We start from the raw sequence: 10628 nt of genomic DNA on the forward strand, positions 1-10628 counted from the left end.
TGCTCTGTCTCTGTCATAATAGTCTAGTAGATGGAAAGAGGAGTCTACCCGCATAAATGGGTGGATCTTATTTGCCACCGTTCTTCCTAATCCTTGAAGTGTGTATTTATAAGTTTCTGCCAGGTACCAGGCTGCGTTATGTATGGCCATACTCTAATGAAGTCAGTCCATACTGTGTGAGCTTATATGCTTAAGAAAAGGGTATTGGTGAGGCCCTATGGTCAGTGCATGGCCTGGGAGAAGACGATGGATAGGGGGGGGGGGGTCTGGACAGTTGGACCCATCCTCCCTCCTTCTCTTGTGGAGGTACTGGCCCAGACATTCATGAGGGGGCTGACCAGTTGAGCGTGGGGGCCCCCACGCTATCAGCACCTATGCAGACACACACACACACACACACACACACACACACACACACACACACACACACACACACACACACACACACACACACACACACACACGCACAACTTGTGCGTGTGTGTGTGTGTGTGTGTGTGTGTGTGTGTGTGTGTGTGTGTGTGCACAAGTGTAAATATTTAAAGAATTTATTGAAAATGCGCCAATATAAACACACATAGTGTACAGTAGTATACTACTGTGAGTTAACGTACGTAGAACATACATTTTTGTAAACAGAAAATATTCTTCTGTTCTGGATTTTAAGTTAACCAATAGAGCTGCAGTAGCCTACATGGGAATGTAAGCAACGTGGGTGGGACGGGTGTATAAAAGTACCACAAGAGGGCGCAGTCCCACTTCAATAACCCCTAAAAAAGTAGGTAAGATATGATTTGATTGATTCAATACTTTGTTAGCAGTTTTTTTTTAAGCACAGGAAAGTGCAGTTCAATACAAGGTCTGCTAAAAGGATTACACCCAAGAAGTGCTATGGCTTGTTTCCATCGGGGTACTTAATACTCAATTGTATCGAAGACAGTTCATATGACAGTTATAACAGACTCAGAGTTGATACCAGGATATTTTATGCTTTGATTGATTGATTGATTGATGTAGTTTATTTAGTAAGACATGAGAATAGTACATGACAGTACATAACAGTACATGGAAGTACAAATTCACAATACAAGGTCTACTAAACTGGAACTCTCATTAAGCACTAAGCTTGTTTAAGATGAGAACCCCATGCACACAAATCATGATGAAATATAAGAGGCAGGCAGATATACACCAGGGGTTGACACTAAGGTCTCAGAGGCACTTGCCCGTCGGGCAAGTACATGTCATTTTCTACTTGCCCACTAGGTCTTGCCCACTTGCCCGAAAAGTAAATCGTCCTATATAAAAGAATAGGTTAAATGTAATTACCGTTCAATTAAACACTTATTATTTACTTTCTACTTGCGAATTATGGGTCTGCTGCACGATAAAAAATGTCATACCTCAATATTTATGCCAAATATCTAAATGAATGAATATGACTATGTCTATGAATATGACTATGGGTTAAAGGTAGGGTAAGTGATATTTTTTTGGTAAAAACAAAGGTTTTTGTTATGGGTTAAAGCTCTATATTCTGATAGTACTCATTGCTATAGAGTGTTTGTTCAGTAACAGGGGTCACTCTGTCTCTCCAGCTCTTTGATAGACAGAAAATACATTTCCAGGTAGGTGACACCATTTCAGCCAATCAGGAGAGTACCCATTTATCAGCTTAATTTTTTATAGTGTTCCAGTTCCAAATTTACATGCTCATTTCTTTGTGTCATCACTTCCAATTTCACTTGTTTAATCTGTATCCTGTCTAAGTTATCTGTCCTGATTCGATAAAATTGGTATCCTGACCTGAAAAGGCATTTTCTGTTTAATAAAGAGCTGGAGAGACATGGAGACTCATGTTACTGAACAAACACTCTGTAGCAATGAGTACTATCAGAATATAAAGCTATTTAACACTTATTTTAACAAAAGAAAATCACTTACCCTACCTTAACACTTGTTATTTTATATTTTTAAGTGTAGCAACAGTGAAAACAGCACAATATGCTCTTATTTTACATTCCACAGACAGGAAGACACTTACTTTCCCATAACTTCACAAAGCACTCTTATTTTGAAGTCCACCGACCAGAAGTCAAGGGTTTACGTTTGTCTGACTTGACACGTGTTAATTTTTGACCGTTCAATAAACCAACGGAGGTACTGGGCTGATGCTGCTGTTTTGAACTGATACTGACATAAGGAAGGCTTTACAAGTTGCTTCTGGTATCTTCACACGTCGGTTAGGGACAAGTAGGGAACTGCAGCACATGTGAAAAAAGTCAGCAGGTGTTTTTGGTTTTATATCGCGGGGTGGGATGCAAGCAGCCATGCTCGTCATCAACTCCACTTTCTCACAAACAAATCTCTTCACACTAGATTCCCAACGTGATTTTGCAACCCGGTGATTTATATATATAACTAGTTGCGTGCCCGTGTCTTCAGTATTATGTGAGCTTGTAGATTAGCCGTTTTCGCCGCGTCGCAGGTTCAGGGTGTGTGTGTGTGTGTGGGAGAGAGGGAGAGGGGGAGACGGAGCGCTCCGGCCATGTTCAAGCGTCTAAAGACGGATATCTCGTGTTGTGTTTTATAGCGAACAAAAAACAGTCGCATCCCCACTCAAAATGCGCACCATGCCCGTTGGGCAACCAGATAGCAAACTTCACCTGCCCTACCGTTTGATTTACCTGCCCCGGGCAGGCGGGCAGGCGTTAGTGTCAACCCCTGTACACACTACTATACAGAATGTCATACAATCAGCTTTCAGGTTACTGGTATGAAGAGAGAAAAATATATATATAAATACACAAAAGAGGAAAATGAAGGAGAGGGGGGGTAGGTTAAGACTTAGACAGGGGCCATTTTCGAATTGCAGCCTCCTGAAGGTGTATCTTTAGGGCAGTTTTGAAAGTGAGTAGGGTTTTACACTCCTTTACTCTAACCTTTGCATTAACGTTTCTATTTTCAAATGCATCGCCAACTAATCTTTCGGTTGAAATTTGGTCAAATTACAAATACTCCTTTTTGGACCATAGTTACGGTAATATCAAAGGGGACTTCTTGGTGACGGTCGGTAACATAAATCATTTATGTTACCGACCGTCACCAAGAAAGTCCCCTTTTATGATAAATGTACATACTTAATTATTACAATATAAAAAGAAACAGTAATATTCCACCTCTGAAACCTTATATGTATTAATGTGTCCCATATAAATTATATTACATCTTTTACCATTACTAAAACTCTCCTGCTGCTGCGTGAAACTGCGTGACCTTGTTGGGTATGTGACGCACAGTCCAACTTGACCGGAATGGGTCAATTCACTGTGCAATATCCATATCCGGTTTAGAACAGACACGGGAACAGGCATGTGAGCGTCCCCTGTAGTTGGAAAATAATGGATACAGTAGGCGGGCTATAAACCGGATGTGAGCACTGAACAGTAATTGGAAACCAGTGGAAACTGAAGCCTAGTGACGCGAGATTAGAAGCGCCAGCGTCAGTGTTGCCATGTCCGCTTATTATAAGCGGCCTTTTGGAAAAAGTGGTAGTTGCGGGTTGCGTTTTTTTCGGGCTTGTTTCTAAAGTGTACTTGCTTATTTAGGCTTGCCTTGCTTCCAAAAAACAACAACATTATTATTTAAACCAGTGGTTCTCAAATATTTTCAGGAAAATGTTTTGTGCCAGGCCAGGGAGCCCCGTACCAGATTTCTGTTGTTAGAAATAGAATGTTTTAAAAAAAGAAATTCAAAATATTCCACATTTTATTGCAATATTAATTAATATAAATAGCAGATCTACAAGCTGCGACGCGTTGTGAGCTTGTAGATTGGCTATTTTCAAATAGCCGATGCAATACCGATGCTTTCCAGATGAGTGAGGCTGGGAACGAGGCTAGATGCATAGGTTTAAAGTGTGGCCTAGTTGCTTCTTTTGGGCTTCTTTTCCTAGACCTGGTTGCTTATTTCTCTCACAAAATCTGGCAACAGTGATTAGAAGCACCGGCGTGTGTTTGTTTGTGTGCTAGCCACTAGTTCAAAGTCGTATCTGTATCATATTCTCCAAAATGTTGACATTAAGATCACTAACGTTCAGATCAGCACTGCATCTGGTGAAAACACACGGATTTCACACAGGGGCTGGCGGGGTGTGCGGGGCTAAAGTGGCGGTTGTAAGTATGTTGAGTGTCGTGTTGATAACAGGGCTTAACGCACCAGTCTGCAAGAAGCAACCTCAGTCACCACTAGTGAATAGTTAGTTAGTTATATTACTACCACTTTCACTGTTGTGCTCTTAACAGGTGCTGTCAGGTTGTGGAGTGTTTGACGGCACGGAGCTCCATGAAGCCTCGGCGTGAGTTATGTGTTCCTTTTACTCCGTTGTGTTGATTGATTGATTGATGTACTTTATTTAGTAAGACATGAGAACATCAGTACACGGAAGTACAAATTCACAATACAAGGTCTACTAAACTGGGAGTCTCATTAAGCACTAAGCTTGTTTAAGATGAGATCCCCATGCACACAAATCATGATGACATAAGAGACAGACAGATACACACACACACTACTATCACACTACTATCCATATTTTACAGTTCTCACCCTACTTAATATTCACTGATCAGAGCCTTCACTGTTATATCATTTAGCTTGAGCCTAATGCTAAATAAGAGACATCTTGTGTGTGTGTGTGTGTGTGTGTGTGTGTGTGTGTGTGTGTGTGTGTGTGTGTGTTTTAAAGGGTTAACATTATGCATTCCACTTCACATTCACTTAGAGTTGGGCGTTACTCAGTGTTACGACAAATAATCCTGGATCTGTTCGTGTGTTCATTCATCAGGGTTCTGGTGCACCTGAGTCGAGGAGGAGCTGAAGTTCAGATGTTTGCCCCTGACGTGTCTCAGATGCATGTAATTGACCACAGTAAAGGTCAGCCTGCTGAGGAGTCCAGGTCAGATTCTGTTCTCAGCTAAGCGTACATGATCTGGATCAATATGAGACACTGTAACAAACCTCACCTGTAATACAATGCATCTACAAGAGAGGTTAGTCTTGGAAAGATAGGCTCATTAGGCTGACTAGCAACGCAAGTATTCTTGATTTCTTATTCCAGTTAGAGCTGATGACAGATGGATTTATATTATATTCGATTTTTTTTTTGTTAAAATTCTATAGACCTGTGTAATTCCCCAAAATATGTAGTTATCTTAGAACAAAAGTCAGTGTTTGAATATTCCCTCCGATTAATTAACCAATTTTGTTTCATCTTAAATTGGAGAGTTAGCATTGATTGATTCAAGGTTTATGGAGGGTACTCCAACTACTCTTTAAATTATCCATATCAGCAAACCTATGATGGGAGATTAAAACCAGAATACAAAAGTCATTGTACAAACTGCTCTTATGTCTTAAACCAACAGCCTCAAGTAAATCATTTACTTGAAAAAATTTAAAGTAGTAGAAAATGTACTTCATTACATTAGATGATTGAATGATTACGAAACATTGACTTCTGCAGAATGGTGCCTTCCGTTTTGTCATTTTACCATGGTACGAGGATTCTCCAAGTTGTACTGTAGTCAATGACGGCGAGTCGGCGACTTTATCAACCCAGTAAAATGAGTGAATGTGTTTTGGCAGGAATGTGTTGGTAGAGTCAGCCCGTATTGCCCGTGGAAACATCACAGACTTGGCCAAACTAAGTGTCACCAACCATGATGCCATCATCTTCCCAGGGGGATTTGGAGCAGCTAAAAACCTGTAGGTGGCACTGCTTATAATTTGATTTAGTTTCTGTCTCTGGTATGTAAAACACACCGGTGTTGTTCTGCAGTATTGTTACAGCATCTTTAGACTATTTCAGAGCCAATAAAAAGTAGAGCCCGACCGATGACATTTTAGGTCCGATGTCAATCCCGATTTTGTCCCATACCACACTGACTACAGATCTTTTTTAACGAATATTTCGTCCAAATTTAAAAAAAATGTTCTAATCAATGTGAAAAACAAAAATGTGATTGAATGTTCTATTTTAGAACACTTATTTTACAACTCATACGCAAACAAGCTTAGTGAACTTGTAGATCGGCTATTTCTTTTGTTTAGAAAAATCTTCAGCTATAATGTCCAAAATAGGGACACGACACCGATATGTCGGCCATTATTTGACTTTTTCTGGTGTGGCTCTATTTGAGAGCTTGACTTAACTCTCTCAGTGCCAATGAAATAAAAAAAAATATGTTCTCTAAACTGCCAGCAAATTTTTTTTTTCAAAGTATAAAAAAAATTGTGAGGAAGCGAGATACAGCCTTTTTCAGTTATAAGTTAAACAAAGAGTGGATGGAGCTGCAAATCTTCAGATAATAATATCTTGGGTTCTGAACATTAACTCTCTCAGTGCCAATGAAAAAAAAAAAAAATTGCAAACTGTGCCAACTTTTTTTTTTCTTTTTTCAAAGTAAAAAAAAAGTGCTTAGGAAGCCGGATACAGCCTTTTTCAGTTATAGGTTAAACAAAGAGTGGATGGAGCTGCAAATCTTCAGATAATGATATCTTGGGTTCTGAACACTTTTTAAAAAACTTTTTTTTTTAAACTCGGGATTTCTCGTTCTGGCACTGAGGGTATAACCCTAAAACTCGGGATAACTCGGGGTCTGGCACTGAGAGAGTTAAAAAAAAAAAAAACTCGGGATAACTCGGGGCTTGGCACTGAGAGAGTTAATATACCATTTACACTGCATTGTGTTTATTGCTTAATAATAGGTCCACGTTTGCAGTGGATGGACCAGGCTGTAAGGTGAACACCGATGTAGAGCGTGTTTTAAAAGACTTTCATCAAGCTGGCAAACCCATCGGGTAAGTGGAACAGGAGAATGAAGTGGTCATTTTCTGCACCTTGCAGAATTAAAATTGTTCATTCATTTGTTGTATCAGCATCAGCTTGTAATGCTGTGCTGTGATTAGAGATGTACCGATACCATTTTTTTCCTTCCCCATAACTTGTGTATTGGTCGATACAGAGTACCGATCCGATATCAGCGTGTAATACAATACAATAAAATCTTACCACAGTGGTTCTCAAAGTGAGGTCCAAGGATCCTCTGGGTTCCTTGACAGGGTTCCAAATGGACCAGGTTACAGGCCTGTAACCCTGAGAGTTATGGGGGTTCTTGAAATTCAAAAGTTTGAGAGCCACTGATCTAGGAATAAATAACATTTCCATTATTAATTATTAAAGTGCAGCTACAAGTTAGTAAAATAATAATGTAAATAGTAGAGTAAGAGTATAAAACAGAAGTGCAACATCAACTGAAGCATTCAAAATACATGATAATTGTAAATGACATATCATGTGATAAATTACGTGGTATCGGAATGGCATGTATACCAATACCAGCTTTTAGGCAGTATCGGCAGCTTCTCTGATACTGATTTCGGTATCGGAACAACTCTAGCTGTGATGTCATCAGGTTGTGATGTCATCATGTAGTGATGTTTTGCTATCAGGTTGTGATGTCATGGCATGTCATGTGATGTCATCAGGTTGTGCTGCATCTCTCCTGTCCTGGCGGCCAAGGTTCTTCCAGGCGTTGAGGTGACGGTGGGCCATGAGGAGGAGGAAGGAGGCAAGTGGCCGTATGCCGGCACTGCTCAGGCCATCAAAGCTCTGGGGGCCAAGCACTGTGTCAAGGAGGTCACCATATCCTTTCATTTAACTCACTATTTACATTTTCTTTAATTGGATCACACGTTTGAATGTAATAAAGTTTTATAATTGTTCTTTAACACATTCCACACCAGAGTTTAATATCATAATGTACTCACCAGTGCCAGCGATTTATTGTTGTTTTTTGTTTTTTTCACGTCGCCACAGACCTCGCTAAATACCTTAAGATTGCGCGTTAAACTGTTTGTAGACACACAGGGTAGCTGTGTGAGTGGCCCAGAGAAGACCGTTTCGATCGTGACATTCCATTTTGCAGTAGTCGCGGTTTATGTTAAACGGCGATCAGCGAGGACAAAAACAACAATAATGGCGGATTAGGGGAAGATTTAGAGCGATGGCGGGTGGGAATGAAAATCTCCGGATACGGATATTTCCATATCCGGTTGTGCAACAATGAAATGTGTCACTGCGAGGGAGGCCTACAATGAAATGTGAACCTGCGGGAAAAAAAAAGACCACTTCGCGCAGAACTACGCGACTGGCACGCTGCGCAATTATTTAGGTTCGCTTAGAACTACGCGATTGGCACGCAATGTGTTAAAGAGCAAACTATACCCGGTGCTCGCGGCTTGAGATGGTAAACTTCGGCCGAGTTGAGTGCAAGGTGCTCACAAAATCAGTATGTAGATCCTAGAGCCACACATGGGTTGGAACCTGTCAGTGTTCTTCTATATGGCTTTTTATTTTAAATTGAGAAATTATGCAGTTTAGGGCATAATTTCACAATTTAAAATATGTATTGTTTAGGGCCTAAACAATAAAGGAATTTTATCCTCGGTTTGATGTGAGTGTGCCCGAAGAAAGCCCACAGGCATCAGTTTTTCTCTGTAATTGTTATTTATTGGCACAAAAAAATTGGTTATGAGTTTACTTAATATAGTTATTTTCTGTGAAAATTCTTTCAAAAACACAAACTTTGATGTTGATTTCTTTTACATTGTTGTGCTCCAAATGGCCCTTTTTAATGACATTAACTGACATGCATAACTCCATGAGTTGGGTTTGAAAAAAACAAACAATTTGAACGCTGATATATTTATGATTTTTTAAACAAAAATACCTTTGACACATGGCCCTTAACGGTTGAGCATCACGAGGCCCATGTTGACCAGAAGAACAAGGTTGTGACGTCTCCTGCGTTCATGTGTGAAACCAAGGTGCACCTGATCTTCGACGGCATCGGAGCCATGGTCACCAATGTCCTGAAGCTCAGTGGCAAGTGACACACTAATCCTGTCCACCCATAATAGTACGGGTTCAGTGGGAGGAAAATGAATAAAACATAATGACTTTTCATCTGCATCACCAATAGAGCCTAACGTGACGCATTTTGAGCTTGTAGATCTTCTATTTCCAGCGTGCGGCTCAACCATAGGACAAAGTATAAATTAAGCATGGCTCTGGACTGGTGCTGTTCTGTCTGTGGTGCTGGTGCTGTTCTGCTGTTCACTTTAGGGAGAATTTGATGTTGATTTTCAGCTTTTGTTAAAAGTCCTATAAATTGCATTCAGGGCTATATCATATTTCAGTAAGTATGATGAATATTTGCATTCTTTGGCCGGTTGTGTTATTTGTTCAAGAGACATAAGAATTACTATGTTGCAGTGGAATCAGCTGATGTCGTACTCTAGCCGTATGTAAGAAATTGATGTCATTTTGAGTTTTTGACCACATTTTGTCCCAAGCAGAAACAGACAGAGAGCAGTACCGTCATGTCCTACAGTGTACAGTAGAGGGCGCCCAAAGACTTGGAATCTATATATTCCCTTGCACCTTTCTGTAATGTTGTAATTATTTTCATCATGTAATGAACCAGCTAAATAGTGTCTATGCAGATGGTGTAACTGGTTCATGCACATACATCTATTCATGTGCATGAAACATCCGTGAAGGAGAAATATTTTTCTATTTGGTCTCATTCTCACAGAGGAGAATGTTGCTGCTTCAGCACTGGACAGTGTCTGGTTAATAAAGTGGAGAAAAACATGGTGTAAATGCGGTGTTTGTGTGACCTTTTCTTTATGAGGGAGCACTCTGGTGTATGGTAGAGACCACTAAGTGGTCGGATGGGTGGGGCTGCATGCATTTTCAGAGCATGTTTACTTTAGTGATCAATCGATTGTGTTCCAGCTTGGATAAATGGAAAGAAAGAAAATTCATTTTTACATTAATTTGTTAATCATGTTATATTATCAATAAAATGAAAATCTTAGTGTTTTGGGGGCCAACTTGCAATATCCTCACGGCCCACCAGGTTGGGAATTGCAGGTGTATGGGATGAAAATATTCCCCCAAATCTTCACTGAGATCTGGGAAGACATCTGGGAGTGTGTGTGTGTGTGTGTGTGTGTGTGTCTGTTTGTGTGTCCCACATTCCCACATGCTAAGTCTGCATCCTAACCCAATTCTCACCAGTGCAAGGAGTGTCACTGTTTGTTTAGTCTGATGGCTCATTGTTTTGATAATCTGGGAAATGCGATATGAATAACTGAACATTAGCCGCTTTAACCCTGGCGTCCCTATTTTGGTAATTATTGGCAATGTTTTCAGAATTTGGCAGACATTTTCAAAAATAGATCGCAATCTGACACATTGTGAGCATTTAGATTTTTAAAATAGGGCTCAAGTTGTTAAGCAAGCAACGTTGTGTCTCTGTGGATATGTTAGTACTCCTTTTAATCAAACGAGGTCTTGCGAAGACCTATGTTATTCATGGTTTAAAAAGGATAAATGATCACAGAATTTGTATTGTGTATAAATCTCAAAGGTTTAAATTATTGCATTTTGAACCTTAGTGTGTAGACCTTTTGTAAATTGTAACAATGTAAGATTTCCCTAGTGACTGTATTAAATAGTGGCAGAGGGAAAGTGATAAGCAATGACTTGTGATGTGCCA

General features: G+C 40.0%; 1 protein-coding gene across 2 annotated transcripts; it reads left to right on the forward strand.

Annotated features, from left to right (window-relative positions):
• The first annotated feature begins 3993 nt into the window (after positions 1–3993).
• Positions 3994–9947, forward strand: gatd3 (glutamine amidotransferase class 1 domain containing 3). Of its 2 annotated transcripts, none has more exons than XM_080412417.1 (7): positions 3994–4175; positions 4305–4357; positions 4847–4957; positions 5647–5766; positions 6769–6861; positions 7549–7704; positions 8826–9947. In XM_080412417.1, exons 1-7 carry the CDS (start codon positions 4071–4073, stop codon positions 8953–8955), a joined length of 768 nt encoding a protein of 255 aa, XP_080268543.1. In that variant the 5' UTR covers positions 3994–4070; the 3' UTR covers positions 8956–9947. The 2 variants fall into 2 exon arrangements, with proteins under 2 accessions (XP_080268543.1, XP_080268542.1); XM_080412416.1 differs by having other exon boundaries at positions 7549–7699; positions 8821–9947.
• Positions 9948–10628: the final 681 nt, after the last annotated feature.

The sequence above is a fragment of the Gymnoscopelus braueri genome (genome assembly GCF_963280865.1).
Source record: "Gymnoscopelus braueri genome assembly, chromosome: 18".
NCBI classification, from domain to species: Eukaryota; Metazoa; Chordata; class Actinopteri; order Myctophiformes; family Myctophidae; genus Gymnoscopelus; species Gymnoscopelus braueri.